The 25,439-nt window shown below is 46.0% G+C and overlaps 3 protein-coding genes and 1 non-coding gene across 5 annotated transcripts in view; 1 reads left to right on the forward strand and 3 right to left on the reverse strand.

Annotated features, from left to right (window-relative positions):
- ZDHHC8 (zinc finger DHHC-type palmitoyltransferase 8) overlaps positions 1-8,191 on the reverse strand; it is an 85,154-nt gene extending 76,963 nt beyond the window's left edge. For both annotated transcript variants that reach the window (XM_048963950.1, XM_048963949.1), the window contains exon 1: positions 7,966-8,191. In XM_048963950.1, the coding sequence (XP_048819907.1) occupies positions 7,966-8,069 (104 nt within the window). In that variant the 5' untranslated portion in view covers positions 8,070-8,191. The remainder of the gene's footprint in view (positions 1-7,965) is intronic.
- Positions 8,192-11,217: 3,026 nt separating this feature from the next.
- Positions 11,218-18,241, reverse strand: RANBP1 (RAN binding protein 1). Its single transcript, XM_048963978.1, has 6 exons — positions 18,107-18,241; positions 16,642-16,778; positions 15,340-15,497; positions 13,705-13,833; positions 12,599-12,664; positions 11,218-11,580 (listed from the first exon to the last, which is right to left on the reverse strand). Exons 1-6 carry the CDS (start codon positions 18,119-18,121, stop codon positions 11,459-11,461), a joined length of 627 nt encoding a protein of 208 aa, XP_048819935.1. The 5' UTR covers positions 18,122-18,241; the 3' UTR covers positions 11,218-11,458.
- LOC125701981 (small nucleolar RNA SNORA77) lies at positions 12,393-12,525 on the reverse strand. The gene has a single exon (XR_007380413.1). It is a non-coding gene; the product is annotated as a small nucleolar RNA SNORA77 (small nucleolar RNA).
- Position 18,242: 1 nt separating the features above from the next.
- Positions 18,243-25,334, forward strand: TRMT2A (tRNA methyltransferase 2 homolog A). The gene is made up of 11 exons (XM_048963956.1): positions 18,243-19,048; positions 19,565-19,673; positions 20,119-20,300; positions 20,917-21,031; positions 21,277-21,392; positions 21,899-22,010; positions 22,618-22,740; positions 23,703-23,778; positions 24,251-24,367; positions 24,573-24,669; positions 24,951-25,334. Exons 1-11 carry the CDS (start codon positions 18,588-18,590, stop codon positions 25,237-25,239), a joined length of 1,797 nt encoding a protein of 598 aa, XP_048819913.1. The 5' UTR covers positions 18,243-18,587; the 3' UTR covers positions 25,240-25,334.
- The last annotated feature ends 105 nt before the right edge of the window (positions 25,335-25,439 follow it).

The raw sequence follows: 25,439 nt of genomic DNA on the forward strand, positions 1-25,439 counted from the left end.
TGGGGCAATCAGCAGCCCTCCCAGGGATTTAAACCAAGTCAGGTGAATACCCAGGAATAATCACTTTGCAGTGAGATTTTAAGTGGCGCGTCAGATCAGAAGCATGTTTTAATCCCATCTTTTTAATTCTTTTAATACAACTTCACTGAGTTTCTGAACAGGAACGGTAAGCAAGAGTGAGAAAGAACATCAAGGGAGAAATATGAATTATAAGCAGACTGTTTAATTAACTATCTCAGTATAAACTCTCTTTTTTTATTATGTTATAAAAATCCTGGTACATCATGACTTGTTCCAGAGAAATGTCTTCCAAAAGATGAGGCCAAACTGGGACTAAAAGACAGAATGTACATTAAAACCTTAAGTTTCCTAACTGAAGTGTTGGCAGGACTCACAAGCACGGAGAATCAATGCTTCATCAGACATGCAGGAATCCACCCATCGTGCATGCACAGTACACTGTTCTGGAGACATATTACAACATATACCATGGTCGAAGCAGCCCAACAGAACAGTAATTCTATAGGAACTAAGAAGAAAGCTGGCAAGATGAGATGCTTTTTTGCAAGCCAAGTGGATTTACACTAAAATATCTTTTCCCCATTTCCAAAGCAGTTTAAGCAAGAAAAATAAATAACATCACTCTGAAAAAAGCAAACAAAAGAACAAGCATATTCATCACCATAAAATAAAAAAAAAGGGCACCATTCCACTAAACAGGGCTCCACTGCATTCAAGGACAATTACTTGGCAAGCTGACAGACCTCTCTCCCTGTTCACCAGAACAAATTCCGCTTGTGTTTATGGATCAAGTGAATTCAGACTAAGAATGCAGAACTTGGTGGGTAGGAAGACACTGGCCTTGGCCAACCCCTTTGGAGAGGATAGTTTCAACACGGAAAAGTTGTTGCATCAACCCACACAAACCATCCCAGCTCAACAGACAGGATCAGATGTTTCACTGTATCTCGTAACCCTGAATCCTTTGCTCTTATAGCAATGTTGAAAATCAAGGGCCGTGCAGCCATGTGCTACAACAGCTGTGTCGTTTGGAGGCAGATATCACAGGGATAAAACAAAACAAAACAAAAGATGATGACAGATGAAGAAAATGTGGGTTGAACAGCCTCCTCCTTCAGGTGCACTCAATGGCCCGAAATTCACACCCCGACATCCTCTGAGGGATGAATTAAAAACACCACCACCACAAACACCCAGCTAGTAAATGGAGAAACAATGGCTAACTCAAAAGCCCATTTCTCATTTTACCAGATATGAATTATAGATCAAACACAGCAGGCTAGAAAAGAAATCATTAATTTTTCAGCTCTTGAACCACAGATTTAGCTCAATCCCACTGGCCTTTGGAACACAGCGCAAGAAATACTGTTTGGCAAAAGGACTTACCCACGTGGAATGACATACAAATGAAAGTTTAAGCATGACATTGTAACCATTAAGCTCCTAAAGACAGCCAACAAGCTTCTGCCCACACCGACCTCCACCTCCCGCCCTGCAGCGCAGCAGCTGCTGGCCCAGGGCCGCCTGCAAGCCCTGCTGCAGCACGGCGTGGGCTGCCTGCTGAGGGAGCAGCGCTGCTGCTGGTCCTGGCACACCTGGAGAGGCCTACTGCTAGGGAAGGAATCTACAGAGAAAGCTGAGCACGTAAAATGAGATCCCACTCGTGAGGAAAGTAAATAAATAAATAAAAATCGAAAAGGAGCTTATGAGCAATTAAAATAATACCAAATAACTTCAGATAGCAAGGAAACGCTTTTCCAGAAGGAAAAACCTGCCTTCCCCCAGCAGGAGTAGCGACAAAAGTTTTAAGCTGAACCTTTTCATTTCAAAGCATTTCTGTGATTGATGTGAATTTAAATTACAATGATACTTGTTTATAAAAACGTCCACGCATTTGTATTCCCAACACCGTACTTAAGCTGTGTTGATACAGATATTACACTGCATTATTTCCCTGAAGACATGAAAGAGAGCTAATGTAAATGCCAATTTAGTTTTGAGAATCTTGGGAGAATAAGGCTTTGTCTGACTTCATTTGTGATAGCCCTTACACATTTAGGCAGTTTCAAGTTTGCTTTGTCAGGCTCCAACTTACACATTAATTTGTTCATTTAAGACCATTCTGCTATTAATTCAGTCTGAGGCTGTACCCAGGTTTCCTGGAGAGCAGTCACTTCAGAATGGCACACATGGACCTTCTTTTCAAGGCACTTATTGGCTGGTCAGCTTCCATGAGCTCTTTCCTTCAAAAAAAAAATGGCATCATCTCATGTGCAGCTTGACAAAAATCTCCATTTCTCATTCATCCCATCTTAATACTGCTACCTTGCTCCATAGAACTTATATCCAGTTGCCAAAGGGCAGCACTTCCAAATTATGTGACTTCATACAGGATTAAAAAGCATTTTAAAATGGTGCACACGTACACTGCAAACAACTGCTTTGGTGTTCAGCTTCAGGTCTAAAACTCAAGGGTTCTCGTGTTCTGCACATGGCTCCGCCGCCCCTTCTAGGTATCAAAACACAGCAGCGTGTGTTTATGAAAGATATTTCATGATTTCACATTTGAGGACAACAAATTCTGCACTTACAGGTTCACAAACAGAAAACCATGGTAACCACTGCAATATCTGTGTTACTGTACTGTTTATTCTGTAGCATCCACAAACCCACCACTGCCTGTGTAACAGGCCGAGAGCTCAGAAGTTTAGGAACTTTGGACAGTTTTGAAGCAAATGTAGCTAATTACATTAGAAACTACAGAAGAACAATTAGAGATTAAGAAATTGTTTTTCTGGATATAGATTACTCATTGAAGAAGAATGCAGCACACAGTTGTGGTGTACTCACTTAAATGAACGACAGCAAACACCACGCTGGGATCCCCAAAACTGCCTTTTCTAAAGCAAAACAGGAACCAGGATGACTGGTTTTCCAGCCTATGGCATTCTATTTCAGTCCCTGTACCTCTTCCTTCCAACTTCATTGGCACTCCCACTGCCATGCAATAAGCGATGGCCGCTCTCTGGCAGCCTGGCACAACTGAATGCTACACATGGCTCAGTAAGGAAGGAATCCTGTATCTGCTGGCTTGACTCAAAGGACATTAAATCAATGTTCCACTCTCGTAGCATTTACAGAAATACACTGATTCAGCTTTAAAGATGCCTCTCCCCATTCCAGCATGCATCTGTTCCATGCCCTTAACCAGTCTATACCACTGTATTACTTTATTCCAGACATCTCCCGCTGCAAGCTAAACAAAATCTGTGGTTTCCCTTCACAGCTCTTGTTCCGGTTGTCCATCACACATCCCATGAAAACACGCACAGGGATTCCAGTGCCACAGGATCCTGAAGTCGATTTCAGCTAAGAAGTATTACCTAACAATAAGTTGTTAACCAAAAAAGGTACATGTACAAATAGCAACTGTCTCAGGTAGCGAACCTCAAAAATCACAAGTCCAAGGTCACCAAATGTGTCTGTCTTCATTTCTTCTTGTGTTTTGAGGAATAGCATCCCTCAGTTTACACTGCTAACAGCCAAGTAAGCTCCCATACCATCTGAACAATTTTGTAGAGCCTGCTTCTATTTATAAAAGGATACATATGCAGCATATTTGGATAAACATGGATAGCATTTAAAATAGCATCCCAAAAAAGACCTTAAAGAAAAACAGAAAAGCTGTTTGTGTATTCGTGCACAAAGGCTGAAAGGCCCACCCTGGTCTAACACAGGCAGCCTCTCATCCCTATTTCCATACACCCACATCCTCCATCTCTGCTCACTAGGGAAAACACACAGGACGTTGCTTTCCCTGCATTACCTATTTGGGCTTCAAACCTGGATCTGCACACAGCGTTCCAAAGGCACCGCGATGGCTGCAGCAGAGCAGAGCGCTGCCCCGCTGCAGGCACCCAGCCGCCAACCGCCCGCAATGAGACACAGCTCCTCTCTCCTACAAGAGGAGAGAATATTCCTGCTGAACATAAACACCATTTTTTCCTCCCTTGAGGAAAAAACTGTATTAGCTCACAGAAGTGCCCTGTGCTGTCAGCTCTGCTGCTCCCCGTGGAAGCAATGATAACACTCTCCCGGCTATAGCCAGAAAACCCAGCTCCCTTCCAGCATTAGGAATGATTAAAAAAGACTTCTCACACTTCAGTTAAATGCATTCTCCCGTCCTGCTTTTTGTGTTTTTTTTTTAATCCTTCGTGACAAGTTTTAGATACAGTATAGAATAAAATTACATATCAAGATTAAATTGCCACAGTCTAAAAGGCCTTTGCTTTGGCATAGCAAGAATAACATCCTTTCAGAAGCTGACAAACATGGCCAGTCGGTAAAGCCTTACCTCTTTCAAAGTTAAACTGTCTCGGGAAGCTGAAATCTCTCCTTAGTTTTACATTTTTAAAAAATACCTGTCTTTTCTCCACTGAAAATTACAATTCCCAAATTAGTGTTTGTTTCAGTGATGACATTCACCTAATTAAACCAATGCACGTTTTTGGACACTCTTACTCTCTCCAGTGCCATCCACATGGCTTGGCACAAACCCTGCGTGAAGCTGCTCCTCACCAGTGCCAGAAAGCCTTGGTTTGGCACGTGAAAAAATAAAAGTAATAATAATAATCAGAAATAGGTTAAGGCTTCAAGCAGCAGAGTGTGGTTTAGTAAGAAGGTCCATCAGAGTGCCAGCTGTGTGTGTCTGTGGCATACCCCTATGATTACGTCTCATTGTGACTTGTAAGCAAAATTCAAGTCTCATCTTCAGCATTGCCTGAATGAGTTTTCACTCAGTGGTGCCCTGACCCAGAAAACAACCCATGCCATCCTGGTGGAGAACTCAACACACAGTAGCACAACTCCCATCGCATCAAAGTGTTGCACCCTGGTCTTTGTTACAGACACCGTGTTGCTGCCATGCTTCCCAAATGCCCAGCTGACTGCATGCTGCAGAAAAGTCACAACGTGGTCATTACCAGAAATTCGTAGCCTACTGTATTCAGCAAAAGACTGAAGAACTTTGTTTTCTTTATTTTCATGACTAAAATAAGCCACAGTTTTTCCACACAACCTTAGGCACCTACACATGCAGGCACTGCAGCTAAGCTAAAATAGAGAGGATGCTGGCAATAGAAACAACAGTAAGTAGCACAGTTTGAACCAGTGAAGAGCATCACCAGCTCCAGCATCATCGTTCACTGGGTGAAGTTAAGCTTTATAGCATAATGCTCACTCACAGCTAAGTTGCCATCTCTACTAATACTGCAGTTACACAACCTAAAGTTGGAAAGTAAAGCTGGAAAGTTGACGAGATTCGGGTTCTGTGGATGACCACACTAATGCTTACATCACAGCAGCCAGCAATCCAAGGCAGAAGAGCCCAGACTGGGTTGGAATGGTTTACACTGTTATCCTTAATGAAAATACAAAGGAAGAAAGGTTTTGGAAGAAATAAAGCTCAACGTGCTGCAGCTGAATCACTCTGGATTCTGGTAACATTAAGCAGAATTCTTCCTTCATTATGCCATTTGATTTGTTCCTGTAAGTAAATTAACCTAATTATTATATATAGCACTATGTATGCATTCATTCGCAATGCTTACAGTTAATGCACATTTACTCCCCTACTGTGACAAACCAGACCACCTACTCACACAGCTCTGTTTATTATCAGAGGAGCGCACAGGGGAGCTGAGGGCCCACAACGCACCCGCTCTCAGACGCTTTGCCAGGCAGCGCTGTAATAGCTAAGTAGCTCAGCTCCCCCTCACAGAACCAGAAGGAATACCACAGGGACACAGCAAATGCTGGATAGTCAGCCGAGGAAAAAGAATAGAGAAGCATCTCTCGTGGAACCTTCCCAAATTAATGCATCATACCACTGATCAACACCACCACAACATCACAGTTTCAAACTCCCTTCAGGTGCTACCATTTAGCAAAGTTGTTTGGCCCACAGCTACAAATAAAGATTACACTGCCTAGATGCCAGCCCTGGCCTCAGGGTGCTTTCCATCCAGCAGAAGGCCCTCACCGTGCATGGCTGAGCACGCAGGCAGGCTCAGAGAGCTACTGAGGAACTCGTGCAGTGCCCAGAAAGCACGCTGTCTCCTACTCAGTAAGCAGCTTTTAAAATTATCATTCACTTTTTCCACATATATTAACATCCATTATTCATTTCCACATGCTGAATTTGGTGGATTCTGTGACATCCCACTGGGCCGATCTGCACCAAAATCTGCTGTGAGAATCCCCTCCTTTGGCCAGTTTCATGCACTTACGTATAGATAAGGTCCTCAACAGACAGAGTGGCCTCGGAGCTCAACAACACAAACAAGAAATGAGCAGAAACTCAAGTAAATCATCACCTGGTAAAGTTCCGGTGCTGCGACCAGCAAGCAGGCTGATATGAGCAGCAGAGCTTGAAGCGGCAGCAGGCAGTGCCTCCTCTGCTGCACCACTGGGGTGTGTACCAACAGCAGCAGTGCATGCTGGCACCAGGAAAGTGCAGTCTGCACAACCTAAAGTAACGGGTCACAACAAAAGGAAAAACCCACCAGGAAAAGATGCTACCAGTACACACACCGCGTGCTTTGCTCCCAAAGACAGACATCACTAAAACTGCTCAGGATGAAAAAAAACAACAGCAAATCTGTGCAGATCTGTCCAAGTATTTCTGAATGGACAGGACTTCAGAGACTGCCTAACAGCAGTTGCTCAGTTAAGTGTTATTTTCATCACAGACACAGCTTGGCAGCAGCACGGAGCGTGTGTCTGGGATGGTCTCTGACACAGTACTAACATTCCAAGATGCACAGGCCAAGTTACAATATGGAGATATCCTAAAAATATCTGATATTGCATGTAATTATTCACTGCTAACAGAGAGCGGGATTAAGTTTGAGATTTGGTAACAGACTACAAACTGTTCCTCCATACAGTGACAGATTCTGACAGGGACATCCCCGCGGCACCCTGCTGCCATGGCAGGGTGTAACAGCCAAGGGCTGCACAGCAGCACATCCATCACAGCCACACGTTCAGAGCGTCACATGAAAAGCAACACGCAGCTCCCGAGACAACCTCAGCATGCACCCATCTCTCCAGGTGCAGGAAAATGCTGGCATTAAGATCCCTTTTTCTGATTGTGAAACCACGTGAACAGAATAAACACAGCACGCTGTGAGCCGAGTTTGTGGCCAAAGGCAACTCGTGTGCTGCGTGTGCCCGCGAGGCCCCAGCCATGATGAGGAGCCCAGTGACAAGGATGGGTTTATACACATGCCGGTTCTACCAGCTGAAACGGTGCGGTATCCTGAAAGGGCTCGGCGATCCCTAAGCGTGAGAGGCATTAAAGCCAGCAGCCAGTAATCACGTCACACTAAGCCAAGAGCACTGCTCGGCGTCAAACGCCGCTCTGATTTAAGAAACCGCTTGGCAAAACGACATCTGCATTTCGCTCTGCATGCTGAGCCACGACACCCGCACCAGTAAGGAGCGCCGTGAAACGCCGAGCATTACATTACGGCACAACTTAAGGAGGTTAAAAACGCGGCCACGCGCACACAAACACCGAGCCCTCGGCCGCTCCAGCACACAGCCCGCACAGCCCCGCACAGCCGAACCCGCGCAGCCACCCGCGGCCCGAACCCCGCGCTGGGCGGCACGGCCAGACCACCGCCCCGCAGCGCCGGCACTGCGCTCTGCCATGAGGGGACGCGGGAGCGACAGAAAACGGGGGCAACAAAAAGTTTCATTCCCCCCCCATCCCCCGCTCCTTCCCTCGAGCAAATCTCGACGCACCCGTCAGCTCCTCGGGCTCCGAGCTCGGTTACATAAAGAACGCACGGCCGGCGGCTCCGGCGCCGCTAACCCGGCCCGGCGGCGGCCGAAAGGGAGCGGGGCCGGGGAGCCGCCGGCCCCCACGGTGGTACTTACGTGAAAACGAAAAATAAAGTCGTCGAACCCACTAACAAGGCGGCCGCCGTGGAGACGGGGATGTATTTGGTCGGTTTAAACCTCTTGCCGGTGCTGCTGGGCATCCTGTGGCTTACACATCACTGAGCGAGTCCGAGCCGGGAGGAGCGGCCGGGAGGACGCGGGCACAGCGGGGCCGGGCGGCAGCAGCGAGGGCCGGGCCGCGGCTGACCTCCGGCACAGGAAATCCCACCCCCGGCGCGGCCCACCCGGCGGATGTCGGCCGCCCCTTCAGGCGGCGCGGGAGGAGCGCGGCGCGGCCGCTCCCCGTGCCGGGGCCGCTCCCCGGGTTCCGCGCGGGGCGGCGCCGAGGAGCTCGGAGGGGCGGTGCGGGCGCTCGGCTCGTCCGACGCGGCGCTGCTCCGAACCGCGGGGCCGCGGGACGGGAGGCGAGCGCTGCGGGCCTGGCGGAGCTCGGAACAGAACAAGAAGAACTGCGGGAGCAAAAACTCATATAAAACGAGGGCTCTCAGCTTTGCAGTTTGCAATAAAACCGAAAGCGTCGGCTTTGAATATGTGGAAAAGCAGAGCGAGCACCGGCCCGAAGGCACGCGGTTACGCGAGAGCCGGGCTCTGCCCCGCGGCGTCATCCGGCGCTCTGCAGCGCTGGAAAGCGGCGGCAGCCTGGGGCAGGGCGCTGCCACGAGCCTCGGCTGCAGCGCGCCGGGCGGGCGGAGGCGGGGCGCCAGGGGCTGCGGGGCCGGCAGCTGCTCGGCCCGGAACACTCGGCCCGGTCCTTTGCCCCGCGCCTAACGGGTCGGCGTTTTAAAGAGTGCCGCGCGGTGCTGAGCTGAAAGCCTTCCGGCGCACGTAGCAGCGCAACGAGCCGAAGCAGGGCTGTGCTCGGGCGGCATCTGCCCCGCCGCGGCTGGACGCGGGTCGCTGACTGTTGAAGCACACAGTAAAGCAGAAGACGCGTGTTAGGAGAGCGCTTTGGCCACCCGCACGAGTCAGGTCTAAATAAAATTCCCCAGAAGAGCTTGCAGGCTAGTGCTACTTCACGTGTACTGCAAGACTGGGCCACGACCCGGTCTGTGCTTAAAACACCGGTTGTTTGTAACGCTGTACACACAAATCTGAACTTCACACGAACAAAAAGTATTTCCACGAATGCAACTCGCTTTGAGGGACTGCTGTAGGCTGCACGTTCACCAGCAGACCACTTGTTGATACTCCGTACTTAAATTCATGTGCTGAGAAGTTACACGAACAATTCTTCCCCTTATCTTCTGGCTCTGAAATGGTACATCGTTGAAGATTTTGGTGCATCAGCGAAGCACTGGGTTATTCCCCTTCCTTCTATTTCAAAGCAATAGTAATTTTAGCTAAGTCCAGTTTGGAAGAACTGTAAGGCATCCCCAGGCTGTTGAGTAGCCAGCTCTACAGGACCAGAACCTTCCTCAGCCAAGTGCTAACCAGAGAAATCACTTGTTAGCAATCCATGAACTGTAAACATGGACCAATTAACCTAAGCAGGAAGGGAAACATCTGAAAATCAGTACAGTATGCACAGGTAAGGGGGAGGAAGGGAGAGAGAAAGAAGGTAATACAGTTAAATAGACTTTGTCAATACTAAGGCAAACATTAAGACAGGAACACTTAGAATATTAAGGCAAATGATGCTTCCTCCTGTCTGCAGCACAATGCTAGTGAAACCACCTCCACCCGTGCTGCTGCCTCCATCATGCTCTGTCATCTCCATCTGCCCCACAGGCCAAGAGCACATTCCCAGCAGTTCTTTAAATAAACAGCAAATCCTTTAAATGAAAATTTACATTTATTTTGAAATTTTTAAATGTCATTTCTATCAATTTAGACACAGTTTGACATTATCAGATCAGAGAATTTACAGTGACTCATGGATAACAATTTGGCTTTTACATTCAAATGCTACGTACTTCAAAAGAGCTTTGCTTTGTTATTTCCAAACCAGAAACACTGAAGAACACTGTATTTTGCCTTTCGACCATCTTTGTTAATTAACAGACTTTTAATATCTGCTGTACTTGAAGGGGAACGTGTACAACACTAAAGGAATTACTTTGTTTGAATGAAGTGAGTACCTTAGTTGCAGTTCCACGTGTAAGACTACTGGTTCGGTAGCATAAAAGGCAGTACTAAGCAGAAACACAAGTTGCTCTTTTTTAGGTCTGTTTTCCTCAGATAGATTGCAGAGTCCAGTCTACTTAGAAAGCCTTTTTATGAAGACAGAGGTCTCACTAGCCAATATTAACACCATACAAAGTTTAGCAAGTTTTGTTCAGTTTTCATAGTTTGAGAATAGTAACATAGAATTCCATTGCTATCTAACACTAACCTTGTATTAGTGGTTAACAACAAAATTCAATTAATCTATCCAACTTAAATTGTGTTGGTTTTATCACTTAATATATATTTTCTCCTACTCTCTAGCAGTAACTTGAAACCAGGCAAGCAATTAACGCTTGTAGGAAAGAGATTTGATCAACTTGCTCATTACTGGCAAGAGTTGTGCCCCTTCAGTGTGTACATGATCACCTAAGAGAATAACTGAACTTCTCCCTTCAAGAGGGACAGACTCCCAGAAGGCATCCTGTAAGGTCACCACCTCCCCAATTCTTAAAAGCAATATTAAGCTCCAAGGCCCTGAAAAAACACAAAAACAAAGGCTTATAAATTTTAGAGTGTGACTGTTATAATATGCTGACTGCTGGTACTCCAACATTTAAGACTTCTCTGCATACATCTTAATATAAAGACAACACTTCAGTCAGCAAGAAGCACATTGTGGAAGATCTGGGTTCACAGCTACAGCTTTGTGCTAGGCTCAAGCATTGCTAACATTAATGACTTTCATGAGCAGTAGAGCTGAGATTTTCTTCTCTAGTAGGAAAATACTCTAGGTCTCACATAATGTTTGCTCCCCCTTTATTTTCCCTGTCCAATGGAACACCATTAATAGTGCACCAGGAATGCTCTACTGTCTAATGTCACAAACCTGCTGCATTTCAAGAATCACAGGTGTGTTTCCTGCCCAGGAACAAAGAGCAGAGAGGAATGTGAAAGGATTGCTGTATTAGTTTCAGAAGACGTGTATGCCATCCTAATCTTCCCTGTTTGTAAAGTCTGTTCATCTAGTTAGCCTGGGTAGGACAACATGCATGTCAACACCCAATGAAACAATTGTATTCATAAGCCTTTAAAGCATATAGAAAACTCAGTTCTATCCTCTGATGCTGTTTCAAGTTTGTTTTATTCACTCTTTTGGATGACCATAAATAAGTGTTTCCACTATGGAAAAGAAAGTTAGCACAGTACATTTTCATGACTGGGGAATGGATTTTCTGAAGACATCTTCAAAAGGGCAAAAGCTTAGAAAAAACAACCTGAACATTGAATTCAGTTCCTTATAAAGTCCCTTGTAAAAATAAAAAAAAGAAAAAATATAAAGAAAAACTGCAAGGCCCAGGATGACTTATTGCTTTTCTTCATTTTCCTTGGTCTCTTTCTTCTCAGCTTCTTTGCTCTCATCCTTTACAGAAAGCTCCTCTAGTTTTTCAGCAACTTTATCGGCACTGTCATTTTTGTCTGTGCCTGCTAAGAGATTGATGAGGGAAAAAAAAAGTTACACAGAGGAAGTAGTCAATTTTCCTGTAACAGAGGAACAGTAAAGGTGGAAGGTAAAGAGGATAGGGAGGAGAGACAACCTGTATTTAGAGTAAGAGCAAAAGCAACTTCCCACTGAGCACTGGAGTGACTCATTCTGTTTCTTCTTTACTAATTCCTTCCAGTGTCAGAATTCAAGAAATACCATTTGGATATTTTAATCACTAGACGAGTGTCTAACTGTACTGACAGAGAAATACTTATCATTTGGTCACCTTTCATGCTACCAGAAACAGACCCCATGCAACACGGAAATCTCCCAAGTCCCAGCTTCTAGTCCATCTCAAATGAAAACCAGCCTCCCCAAGACCCCACCTCCCCACTTTGGAAGTGGGACAGACAGGCAGTTCCTAAGAGTGAAGGATTCTGATCTGAATATCAAAAGCGTTGCTTGCCAACTACTTGTAATCTGTACTTTAGGAAGATGGAGGTGTTTATTTCACAAGATATGCTATCTTGTAACAGACAATTACACAATGTGATGCATTAAGCTATTCAATAAAGACCTGTGAAGACATTCTACCACTCCAAATACATTAAGTATTAGAACTGAACATTCTATTTCCATGACTACGTAGTTGTGGAATTCGGGATGGGAAACTAGGAGGAGAAAATATCACTGTGGTTAGAGTGCTCACAGTTCACTTGAGTATTGTAAACCAAAACACTTCTGCAGCAGTTCAAAAAAAAAAAAAAACAAAAAAAAAAAGAAAAAAGAAAAAGAAAAGAAAAAGAAAAAGCAAAGCCATGTCCCAATAGCAATTGTAACAGCCTTCCACAAGAAAGAAGGCATTCATCATGCCTGTGAGTGATTACTCTCGCAGACAAAAAAAGCACCTGAACTGAAGGCTGCAGTTCGGTACAGAGTGAGTCTGCTCAAACACAACAATACACTGGGGGCTATAACCAGCAAACAGAAGAGGCACAACATGTAAGACTTAACCCTTACCTTTTTTTGCTCTCTTGTCTACTTCGTTTCTGCATTCTTCAAATTTTGCCTTGAATTTCTGTGCATCTGTTTCAGTAAAGACAGAATACTTTTTCATTAACTTTACCTCCTTGCAACACTGAATGTTTCTCAAGTATCTTCCCTCAAAATCAGTGGCTGTGTAAACAAAACTTGTAGGTACTTACAGAGTGATTGAGCTTAAGATCATACAAAAAGCTCCACAAAGTTTTTCAGTCACTTTTTTTTGTGCAGATCTTGAGCAGCAAATCTAAGAAAGCCCTTCACACTTTCAAAATATTTCAAATAAGATTCCAGAAGGAACTGCCGTGTGGTCAGTAAGACTCCTAGCTGCCCCTGCCCCACAAAAATAAGAATACAACGGTATCCTAACACAGCTATGCACAGCAGACTGAAGATTAGCTATGAAATACTGGCCCTCCACTACATTACACCCCAGAGGAACACCACGACACAACTTAGGGTCTCAGCAACAAGTGCTAACGATAAAGCTTGAGTACTGTACTTGTGAGACAAAGCCTCGAATTCAAGTTAATCTTGACTACAATAGCTAGAGAAATATGATCTGTCTTATGTTTTGGTCTAAGTTATCCTAAACAATGTTCATACACAGTGAATACAAGCAACAATAGATTGCTAGTCTGCTCAGTCAAGGTGCTTAACACTAGAGCCATAGAAACAGCAATCTGGTCTGCCAGCTTGGCACGACTGACCACACGAGGTCACTGTTGCCCCACAGGAAATTCAGAAGCAGCTGTGAACTAGTTCAAGAAATACAACTCCTTCTCAAGCATCACAAAAGATATGTGAAGGGCTGACTTATGTCTGGTCACCCGTCATCTGCTCAGTCAGCATTATGTTTGCATGAAAAAGCTTAAGCTTAAGAAGTTCTTATGGCATAAAGCTCTGAAAACATTACTAAGATTTAGCTGTTACACCATACATCAACACATTTGGTAAAATAGTAACTGACTTCTCCCAGAGAAGGCAGCAATTAGCTAAAGCTTCTAGGTAGGGTACCATATCTAACAGTGTTCTGCAGCAGCATTCAGAGCACAGTACAACAAGTTCAGCAGCTGTCCACTCACTTTCCGCGTTTAAAAACCGGATTGCCAGAAGCTCAGGCTTGGGGCATTCATCTGCAAAGTCAGCATGTGTGTTCCAGACCCATGCCCTGTCACTCCCAGCATTAGGCCTCAGCTCCATTAGGGGTGTGACTGAAAAGCAAGCATTAGAAGAGGTACAGAGCACAGTTAATACACGTTTTCCACACCAGCCTTCATCAGTCTGTATGGTTTTGTTGCTTACATAATGCATTTTATAGAGAATTACTTATGGATAAATAAAAAAAAAACAGTGGCATCCAAATATATTTTTCTTTGCATCCTCCAGTAAAATGACACAATGTCATCACTGTATAAAAGAGTGATGGATTCACTATAGTGCATCTTAATTCTGTCCCAAAACAAACAACTTCTATACTTACCTGAGAGATGGAAGCATTAAGCACAACCCTTAGGAACAGTCAAACGGTTTAGGAAGAAAAGACACTCGGAGAGAAAGACCATTCTTTTGCACACTGAAAATATGGTATACTCTGAAAAAAATAGCTATTCCTACACTTAGTCATCTAATCAGGCTCTCTGCTGAGAGCTTTACTACAAGGGATCACAAAATTCTGCACTGCTGTAAAAGGCACACAGCACATTTTCAGCCCTCTTGCTCCTTCCCACAAAATGGAGCCCCTTCCCTCCGTGACACCACTGTTACTTAACCCAACTGAATGGGGGAGTCTGAACGTTACTGCTCACACCACTCAGCCCTCTCCCACTGCACACAGTTCAGACATGTGCATTCCTTGCTTCCCCCCATCCCAATGCCTGGCTCTTGTGTTTCGTTCGGAAGAAATCTAAAGACAGTCAACTCACTTTTTTTTTTTTTTTAAATAAATTTAGAGATGGGATTTCACTGTTTCACTTAATGCTTGTAAAAAATGAAAAGGGTCTTTTTGTCTGCCTGCACATCACCAGAAATTCAGTAAAGGAATCCATACCACAAGCAGTTTTTCCAGGAAAAACATCTGTTTATGTGGATATTTTCCTAAAGAAAAGGTTGATTACTGTTACTGGTTAGGGACTGTGCTACTTTTGTATTTCCCTTTTCTTTCACCCAAAGCCAGGAACACCTGTGCTCTGATTTGTCTGACCTTCTGTAAAGGTTTGTCCACAGAAAAATAAGTCATCACTTCTGTTCTCAGAACTGTATTGTTAAATTAAGCAATTGTTTCAAACTACCTGCATGTAGCTTAACTCCAAAGATACTACATAAGTCCACATTTTCTGTGACCATTAAAAAACAACAAACTGTTGTGATCAGTGACACTGTGTCCGTCTATCCCAGTTAAATTTCAAAGTGTCTTCAAACATCAGCACTCTTTAAAACTAAGAGCTTTCATACTCAATGCTGCAGGCCATCATCAAACCACAGCCTCCTTCTGTTCATGAAGGTGAGCATTCATGTTTTGAAACAAGTCTTCTATGGTCAGGGCAAGAAATGACAGTATTTATAGTCTGCTGGAAGTTGGACACTCGCTTTAAGAGGCAGCAATTCTCTAGATACTGCTAAAAGCCACTGGGCTCTTAACTTTCAATGTATAAAGCTCCATCAAGCTTAATTTAAAAACAAACACAAAACAGTAGCATGTATAGCAGTGCATAACATACTGTAATGGTTCGCGCAGATTTTCAGAGTTTTATCCCTCCTCATGAGGAGGCGAATTGTTCCCTTCTCCTTGTGCTTCAGCAGTTTGACATCACCAGTTCCTCGCTCTTTCCACTCTGGAAGGTCATTCTCGGATGCAAATCGGAACAGCTTTGCTCGCCTTAAAGAAGGAAGAACGTAAGAAGTCAGCCTGCACATAACAGCTCATCGAAACAACACTTCCACTGTATGGTACAGCAGATGGCTTTTGAGCCACACAAGAACCTTGGGTGGTCCTGTGTGGAGCCAGGAGTTGGACTTCATGAGTCTTGTGGGTCCCTCCCAGCTTGATATTCTGTGTGATTCTGTGACCACTGTTTTTATTCAGCATGCAGTGTCAGAAACTGACACACACTCAAGTTTACTTGCCAGCTGTGAGGAATTCTTTAACATCTACCCTGGTTTGTTATATTCTGGACACACTTCAGGAAATGAATGTATTTGGCATTTTAAATTAATGTATAAATAACAGCTTTTGCTATTCGTAGAGTTCCTACACTAGGAATACAACTGCTACAGCCAGCCAGCAGTAATTCTAACTCAAAAAATTGAGTAGCCTGAAACTAAGGCTCTTGTGTAATTCCAAGCCCGATGTTTGAAGCACTGTTAACAAAGCCCCTCACCCTCTAGAATCACTCCCTTCCAACTCCCAAATCCTTGTTATTGCTGCTTTTCAGTCAGGTACAAGGGAAGCCTCGTGCTGCACCGCAGTGCAGCTTACCAGCTTTAGAACATCATTCTTTAAATTTTTCAAGATGCCAGTGTGCCAAAAGGGAAAAACAGGAATAGTCTGGGAGATCAGTCAACACTGATCACAGACTTAGCCTGAAGAGCTTAAGACACTGCTAAAGGAAAGGAAACATCTGCTCAAGAGACACTAGTTCCAAACAGAGTTTTGTCTGGGATGTGCCTGGGTCCCATGCTGCTCTTCCATTTCTTTTGCACTATATGTTTTAGACTACTACCACATACCTTCAAACCTTTAGTTATTACCCAAGTTAATGTTTTCTTTCAGGCTAAATGAGACAATATTAAAGCCAAATTCATGATGCCATCTTCTTCATGCTATTCCAGACCTTAATCAGTTCCTTGGGAGCAGTGCTGTCAGCCCTCCCCAGCTCAAACTCTGCCACTACAGCAAACAGCAGCCAATTTACACTGCTGCTTCGTACAGAGACTCCTAACAAGTCATCCAACTTCCCTGTAACACAGTCAAACTTAAGTATGATAAGCAGTTAGATAATGCGTAGAAGTGCTCTACTTACATCTTAAAGAGCTCCTCCTCATCCTCTTCCAGAGTTTTTATTTCTTGCTCAGGAAGGGAAACTATGGGTTCAAACTGAGGATCATGGTTAGAGTCATCCGCGTTTTCAGTGGAAGTATCATGCTCCTCGTGTGCTTCCTGGAAGGGGGAAAAGCAAAAAAGAAAGATAAACTTGCTGCATACTTATATTCACATCTATTCAGCAATTGCATCTCAGCAACTGAGCCGTGCTCTAAAAATAAACCAAATTCACAGTTGAAAATTAATTGCTCTGCGTCAATGTGCAGTTAGACTACAAAAGAAACAGCCTCATGCTGGTTTTGTTTTACTATCCTGGCTTCTGGCTGCTGAAAAGTCACTTCTCCAATCATTTCTCCAGCACAATGTGCTTTATGCTACTAATGGACACACTACTTCATGGCTGACAACCTACCATTAACAGGGGGTAAAAACATCACTAAAGAAACCACCTCTACCAGCCCAACTCCATCAAGACAGGCAACAGAAGTTCATTGTTCTCGCCCTATGTGTCAGAACTCCCCAAGTCAGATTTCCGCAGCACAGCAACAACACTCATGAAGTTATTTAAGTTTACTTTCTTCATCACCGCACCCTTTGAGGACCTTTGTTTTTAACCGGTGGCTAAATGGCCAACATAAGGCTTCCTGCGCAGCCACTCGGGGTCCACCTGCACAGCCGGGCTCATGAAAGCTGCAGCCCGGTGAGGAGGCTCGGCACCACGGCCGCGTGGCAGGCAGGTGCGCCAGTAGGCGCGCTCAGCGAAGGAGCCTACAAGGGAGAGCGATCTGCAAACTTAACGAGGCCAAAACAGCGATCTCAGGCGGAGAGGCGATCCGCGTCTTTTCGTCGGTGCTGCTCGAACAACACAAAGGCGAACACAGCCGCAGGGCGCACGCACGGCGCTCCCGGCCCGCGGGGCCTGCTGAGGGGCGGCACGGAGCGCCGCGCTTCCACGGAAAGAAAAGGACAGGAAACAACGCTGCGAAAAACTTTCGGTTATTCAACGAGCGCTCCGCTACGTTTCGGCGCGTCCCCGACGGAGCGGGACGTTAAGACTGAAGCGAGTCGCGTTAGAGCGCGTGGGGAAGGGGAGGGGAAAGGAGCGGAGCGGCCCCAGCGCGGTACCGCGGCCCCGCCGCCACGTGCGGGAGCGGGCAGGCCGGTATCGCGACAGGCGGCACGTGGGCTGCTCCGGGCCGGGCCGCGGGGCAAAGAAAGGCGGAAGGAGCGGGAACGGCCCGGGGAGCGGAGCTCCGCCCGAGCGCGGCCCCGAGAGCGGCGCTGCCCCGGCCGCCTCCGCGCGGCTCGGCCCCCGACCGGGCCTCGGCCCTGCACGGCCCCCGCCCGCTTCCGTCGCCCCCCATCCCCCACCCCGGCCCACTCCACCGCCTTTCTCTCTCCCACCCACCACCCTCGCCGCTCGGCGCCCTCCCGTCGCCGCTCACCTTGGTGTCCGCCATAGGGCCGGGCTCGCTGCGCTCCGCTCGCCGCCGCTGCGCTTCCTGCCGCGCGCCCCCGCCCCTCCCGCCTTTACCTCATTCCCGCAGCCCGCGCCGCCGCAAGGCACGATGGGAAACGCCCCCTTCCCTCCGCGCCGCCCACCCCGCCCCTCCACCTCGCGCGGGGCAGCGCGGAGCTTCGAACCCCGCCCGGCAGAGCGGAGCCCTGGCCTGGCGGTTCTCCTTTCCTTTCCTCTTCTTTGCTCTCCTTTCCTTTCCTCTCCTTTCCTTCCTTCTCCCCCCCGCCGCGGCGGCCCGGCCTAAGATGGCGGCGGCGCTGAGGGAGCGCTGAGGCGGCGCGTCGTTCGCAGCGATTTTTTATGGGACGCGGCGGCCCCGAGGAGCGCCCTTAGAAGAAGCGGGTGGCGGCCGCTCTCTTTCTTCCCTTCCTTTTTCCGGAGCCGCTCCCGTCCCGCGGCGCGGCGCCATGGAGGCGGCCGAGGGCGCCCCCGACGCGTACGGCTACACCCGGGCGGAGCTGTTCACCTCCGAGATCTACAAGGTGGAGATTCGGAACCTGCCCAAGTACGTCGGCTTCAACGACGTGAAGAAGTTCCTGGCCAAGCACGGGCTGAGCCCGCACAAGATCAAGCTGCTCGGCGGGCAGACGTTCGCCTTCGTGACGTTCAGGAGCGAGGAGCAGCGGGATGAGGCCGTCAGGGCGCTGCAGGGCGCCGCGTGGAAGGGCCGCGCTCTGGGCGTGCGGGCGGCCAAGCCCAAGGCCGATCCCATGGCGAGGAAACGGCAGCGGGAGGAGGGGGCCGGGGCCGGGGAGCCCCTCGGCAAGCGGATCGCCGACGTGGTCACCCCGCTGTGGGCCGTGCCCTACGAGCAGCAGCTGGCCGAGAAACGGCAGGAGTGCGAGCGGGTGCTGCAGAAGCTGGCCAAGTAATGCCGCCGGTAACGCCGCCCTCGGCCCGACGCGAACGGGGAGCCGCCGGGCACCGCCTGCGGCTCGGGGAGCTGCGGGAGCGGGATGCGCGGCCCGGGGCCCCGCACGGCAAGAGGGGCCGCCCGGCCCGGGCAGTGCTGTGCAGCGACGGCCCCACTCCGCTGGGCTTCTCTCACAAGTTATCCCCTCGCTTCTCATGTTCGGTCTTTGCAAATGGAAGCGTTTTTCCATCGTTTCCCTTAATCCTGTAGATAAAGTTCCGCCCGTGCGTTGGGTGCGCTGGTCACTTCGGCACCTACCATAAAATTGCACAAAGTCTCGTTTCTTGGCGCTGCGGGCCCTGTGACACGAGAGCTCTATTCCCCTGTTACACCATGGAAGGTTTTCCTCTGACCAAGTGATAACTCATGCCTTTGTGGGCCACAACAGGAAAAAAAAAAAAAGTCTCATGTAACTGTTAACCTCACTTGATCCAAACGTGTACTTTTAATTGTTGTTTCTGATCCGGGCAGGGAAATTGGAAATACCAACAGAGCGCTGCTGCCCTGGCTATTCCTGCAGAAGCAGAAGTACAACAGAATGTGCTGCCCCATAGAGGGAGTGAAGGCCTCACCGTTACAGGTAACGGATCGCTGGGCTGGCAGGGAGCTCAGCGTTCAGGCGGCCGTCCTAAGAGACAGTGAAGAAACTGAGGGTTTTTCTTCCTCTCACAATCATGAATTGTAGGCATTGTTGCCTTTCATGCAAATACTGCCTGGGAAAGTTTGCTAGAAGCAGAATAATGTACCTTTAAAAAGCGTGCTGTCCCTACAAGCATGTTGTAGGCTAATGGAAACATGTTGCAGAGAGCGCAGGAGTTTGCTCTTGGAATAGCAATTCCTTTGTGCTTTGTCATTATGGCCATTAGTTCCCCTCCACCAAAGCTTGGGAGCATCTTCTGTAGGAACTGCAATGTCCTGCAGGCGTGCATAAGTACCTGTGGCCACGTGAGAGTTGTTTCAGGATGAACATGGCATATACAGAGAGTGCTGTATAAACCTCTTCCATTACTTTATTTTAAATCTAGACTGAATATCGCAACAAATGCGAGTTCTTGATTGGGATTGGTGTAAATCAAGAAGACAAAACTGTGGGTTGTCGTCTTGGCAAATACAAGGGTGGTACCTGCGCTGTAGTGGAGCCGTTTGATACCATTCACATTCCTGCTGTTGCCAAAAAAGTAGTAAAAACTTTTCAAGACTACATAAGGTGAGCAAAAGTAAAATGAGTTACCTGTGAAAGTTTTGATGTCTGGGATACTCAAAAGTTCTCATAAGATTAACTACAAGCAGTTGTAAGACAGCTTCACGTAGAATTCTTATTAACAAAAAGCAGCTGCTTGGCTGATTTGAGGGAGAATCATCCTGCAAGACAACTGTAAAACATTAATGGGCGAGCAGCAATGCTTTCTTAAAAAGGAGAGATTAGTTAAAAAAGCAGTTAAATCCTCAGCCATCGAAACCTCAGAATAATTGTGGAAATGGGCAGTTCCAACTTGCCATGGAGCCATGAAGGCACTTAAGTTGTTTCATTTTCTGTACATGGTGAGAGGCTGCCTGTGCTCTCTATGAGTTTGGGAGGATTAAAGCGGATGAGGATTATGAAAAGCTAAGGACAGATTGTTGCAGGAGGAGATAGGATCTACTTCATCTTTTTTTCCTCAGTTCAGATTTGGAAGTCATCCTTTTCTTGACAAATCAATGTCGCTTCTGCTTTAACAGATTCATTGCTTTACCTGCCGAGCTGCTTTTATTTCAATAAACTATTGAATGTTGTCCCCCCACAGCAATTCCTTTTTAAATAACCCAGATTCTGAACATTGCAGGTCAACCCCTTACTCAGTTTACAGCCCAGAAACCTACGAAGGTCACTGGAAGCAGCTCACGGTCCGTACCAGCAGGAATGGCCACATCATGGCAGTCGTTTACTTTAATCCTCAGGTATTTGAGATGCCTAAATTACATTAATTTGTTTTTCTGAATAGTGCACGTGAAAGAGAAATGAGTAGTTATTTGCAACTACTTTTCTATTTAAAATGGTCTGATTCATGTAAATGAGCAATTAATTTACATCAGTAAGTTGTCTTCTCTATTATATGCTGCTACCATACAGGTGGCATGTAGCAAATAATCTCTCTTAAGTCACACAGATTATTATTCTCCCTCCTTTCCAATGAAACCTTTAGAAGTTAAGCAGAGAGGAGCTGGCTGAGCTGAAGGCTGCTCTGGCAGAGCACTTCACTGCAGGGGCAGGGAAGGAGAGCGGCGTTACTTCCCTGTACTTTGTGGAGGAAGGCCAAAGGTAAGGGACTCAGCTTTGCTGTGGGGAATTCGGGTGGCAGCAGTTTTGTTGTCTTCAACAGTAAAGTAGGTGGCACTTCCACACCCTTAGTTCATCTGTTTCTAATTCCTGAAGATATCAGCAGCATTACTAATTAGCTGAACAGTTGTTTACTTTTTCCACAAAACTCCTGAAACTTCCACATAGTGGAAAAAGGCAGCCAGCATCCTTGTGGTGAACCCGCTGTTAGTGGGTAGCTGCCACACTGCGGAGGTGTTGCTGCAGGAGGTGGCTGTTTGCTCTCGACTGTGAAGTTCTGCCTCTTTTAGGCCCGACTGTGTATAAATAGAACAAGAATTATGAGAAAAAAACTCGGGACGACGTTGTAGAAGAACACAGTTGATGTTGCACACAATAAATTTCTGTCTGTATGTAGCAGTATAGTTTTCAAGATGACTTCAGATTTGGGAAAAATGGCAACAAACGTGCTTGTCTGCTTTCTGTGTTTGTTTCTCCCCTTCCTCCAGGAAATCTCCCAATCTGGAAGACTTACCTTTGGAGCACGTGGCTGGCGATAAATACATCTATGAAGAACTTCTTGGCCTAAAGTTTAGAATTTCTCCTCATGCATTTTTTCAAGTAAGGATGATACTGAGCTGCTAACTTAACTGGATTTGCATTATTGCCTTCAGAATTGGCTACTTCCCCATAACAAGATAGTATATACTTAGGAGATGCAACCTTTTACACTTTCGTTGCAATCAAATACATTTGAGTACTGTGTTCTGCTGTTAAAACTCAGTAAATGAGCGTTAATGTGTTTGGTGGGATGTCAAAGGTAGCTTTTCCTTTCACTGCTTCAGTGTTTTGATATCATTTGCTTCCTGTTGAGTGGCCTTGCACAGAACGTGCAGCAGCAGTTCCATAATCTTTGTAGTTCGTTTCCTTTTCCAAGAGGTAATTCTCCCCTCCCAATGCTTTTAATCCTGACCATGTAGTCTGTGCTGTTGCAGCGGAGTTAAGTGCTGAAGCAGAAGGAACATAGAAACCAAATCATTGTGTTTCAGAACTGAATGAAACTCCTGTAATGGTGTCACGACTTGGAAGTCAGCCATGCGTGACTTTGGGTTACACGTGAATGGGGCTTGTTTCTTAGAAATGAGGTAAAAGAGAAGCTGTTCTCCTGCAGCTCATTAAAACACGTTTACAGTTTGTGAAGTAGACTGGTTTGACATTAATTCCACAGGTAAACACACAGGCTGCAGAAGTTCTGTACGCTGCCATTAGGGAGTGGGCACAGCTGAGCCAAGAAAGCACTGTGCTCGACATCTGCTGTGGTACTGGAACTATTGGGATTTCTTTGGCCAAGGTAAGTAACGTCTACTCCTGGGTATAATCTTCTTTTAACAGTCAGATGTAGATCTTTTGTTACACTTTTGACAAAAAAAAAATACTTGGTGTGTGTGTGTATATATATGTATGTACACACATGTATTGTAGGAAAAGGCAACAGCAGATAACCAGTTCTAAATGACCCAAAAAAGGGGTGATGGTCACAATCTAGTTCCAGGAACAAAAAAAGATAAATTTGTTTAGCCATCCTAAGGCTCAGAGCTCACCAGACACTGCAGGAGGGATCTCCAGCTAGGGATGCTTCTCTTGTAGCTGCCAGCCCTTCGATGAGGCCTGGGGAGGGCTGGACCAGGCTCCACCCCTTCTGGTTATGCAGCTGAATTGCTTCTGCCTGTGCTCCCAGTGCTGGCTGCGTCCCTTCCCCAGGTGCTCAATCATTGGTTCAGGCTGACTTAGCAATTCCCATACATATATATAATTGATTTCTAATTAAGTTGTTTATGTTACGTTATGTTATGAAAACTCAATCTTGTGTTGAGCCCTAAATTATTTTCAATTAAAAAAAGAGGCCATAATTCTGTAGGGTAGCCAAAACTTAATAAAAAAGGTGTATCCACTTAACTAGTTGTGTTTTGTCAGAAATCTTTGGTTATGAATAACCAATATTTCTTATACTTGCATCATTTTTGGCATAGAGCTTGCTAGAGCATTTGAGGAAGTCTGGAGTCTCCCCTAAGAAAATAAAAAGCCCAGCATAAGTAGAGTCAGTTACTTCCCTGCTGGGATAAATGCTATTCATCCCTCAGTTTCAGTCTTAAGAAGACCCTGTTGTTTGCACAGGTTTCTTCTCAACCTTTTCTGGCTGCAAGGCATGAGTTCTCTAGCCAGGTATTACTCCAAGTTCCTATTAATTACTGCTGCTGTGAATAACTGCTACATTTACGTGTGCTGGGCTGATCTTTTCCCTTCATTCCGTAGAAAGTGAAGAAAGTGATTGGAGTTGAACTCTGCCAAGAAGCTGTGCAGGATGCCAAAGCCAATGCCCAGATTAACGGTTCGTTAAGCTAAAAGGCTAAAATCTTTGTTTTCTAGGAAGGGTAGGAGTTACTCAGCTAGTTCATCTTATCAAAGAAGCCTGTAATTACATCTTATCCATAATAATCTTGTCCATTTTAACAATATAACCTCTCCTGAAAACAAAATTGCATGATAATCTGTATGATCAGTTTTCCTGCTGACTGCTTTGTTGTTTTTTCTCATAAATAAACACTTCAACGCAAATGTGAAACAAAGCCACAGTTGCCCTTATGAATTAAACATTAAACAGCAGCTATTTTTTGTGGGCTTTTGCTTTAGTGTAGATAATGACACACATAAGTTACTGCTGTTTAAACACCTTGATGCAGCAGTCAGCGGTAATTTCAATTTCTGGTAGACAAAACAGTTTGTAGTTTGTAAGGCATAAGGCTTCCATATTGACAGTATTGAAAGATGCTGTAACTAATAACATTAATTTGTTTTTACAGAACTGAGTAATATTGAATTTCACTGTGGGAAGGCTGAAGATATCGTTCCTTCCTTAATTAACGCGTTACCTCCCCAGAACCTGATCACTATTGTAGATCCACCTCGAGCAGGACTGCGTAAGTTTTCCTCCTTGGAGTTTTCAGTGCATTCTCCCAGTTGTTTTCTGGCGGGTGCCCAGGAAAATACCAATAGAATAAAGTGCGAGGCTGTAACTGTGACTTGGAGCGGTGCAGTGCCACACCAGTTTTGTTTGTGACGGAGTCTGTGCTGGAATTTTTCTGAAGTCTGTTGACACTCACATCCAGTCTCTTCTTTGTCTAGATTCCAAAGTAATTCTTGCAATTAGAAGAGCTGAACAGCTGAAGAAGCTTATTTATGTGTCCTGCAATCCTAGAGCTGCAATGAATAACTTTGTGGAGTAAGTAGTTCTTGTATTAAGTAGAATGTGGTAGAAAGAAAAAATCTGCTGCTGGGGAGGAGGGCTGAGATTGGCTTTTTATTTTTTTAAGTCCTATTCATTGCAGTTTACTTTTCATCTTGAAGCAAAAGGTGCTGCTTTGGGAACAACCTATGTACAGGGGTGCTGACAAACCCTATCACTGCTGAGGCTTGGGGAAGAAATAGCTTAGAAGAGTAGTGGTGATACACAGCATAGTATAATATTAATACAGTTCTTCCTCCCCCATCTTCCCCACCAAGCCTTTGCCGGGCCCCTTCCAACCGAGTCAGAGGAGCTGCCTTCCGTCCTGTTAAAGCAATGGCTGTGGATCTCTTCCCTCAGACCAAGCACTGTGAGTTACTGATACTCTTTGAAAGGGTTGAATATGCAAACGGAAGCTCTGCTGAAGCAAAGCCTGATGCTGCTCAAGTCGCAGCAGAATGCAACGACTCAGAGCACTTAGATGGTGCCAACCCAGATGACACTGATGCAAACCAGGCAGCTTCTGTAGCTACAGATACAGCATGCAAAGAGAAGGAATCGACTTAACGCCTGTGAGATACTTTCCAGAAACTACTTTTGTGTCTTACCTGCTTCTGTAGTATTATTGCTGTAAGACCTAGGTAATAAATCTTAACAACAGAGTGGTTGCAAGGCTTTTGCTTATTTATCGGTTTAATTGTATCCTATTAGGCTAAATCCAGCTTTTCTCAGCCTGCCTTGGGGGAAATTGGGTGTGTGAATATACA

Source organism: Lagopus muta, chromosome 17 (assembly GCF_023343835.1).
Source record: "Lagopus muta isolate bLagMut1 chromosome 17, bLagMut1 primary, whole genome shotgun sequence".
NCBI lineage: Eukaryota > Metazoa > Chordata > Aves > Galliformes > Phasianidae > Lagopus > Lagopus muta.

Coding starts and splice junctions, on each gene's coding strand:
- TRMT2A (XM_048963956.1), top strand. CDS start 18,588: ATGGAGGCGGCCGAGGGCGCCCCCGACGCGTACGGCTACACCCGGGCG. Junction 19,674..20,118: donor TGAAGGCCTCACCGTTACAG/GTAACGGATCGC, acceptor TTTTAAATCTAG/ACTGAATATCGCAACAAATG. Junction 24,368..24,572: donor TCCACCTCGAGCAGGACTGC/GTAAGTTTTCCT, acceptor TTCTTTGTCTAG/ATTCCAAAGTAATTCTTGCA.
- RANBP1 (XM_048963978.1), bottom strand. Junction 12,665..13,704: donor CCGGTTTTTAAACGCGGAAA/GTGAGTGGACAG, acceptor TTACTGAAACAG/ATGCACAGAAATTCAAGGCA. Junction 11,581..12,598: donor AGACAAGAGAGCAAAAAAAG/GTAAGGGTTAAG, acceptor TCAATCTCTTAG/CAGGCACAGACAAAAATGAC.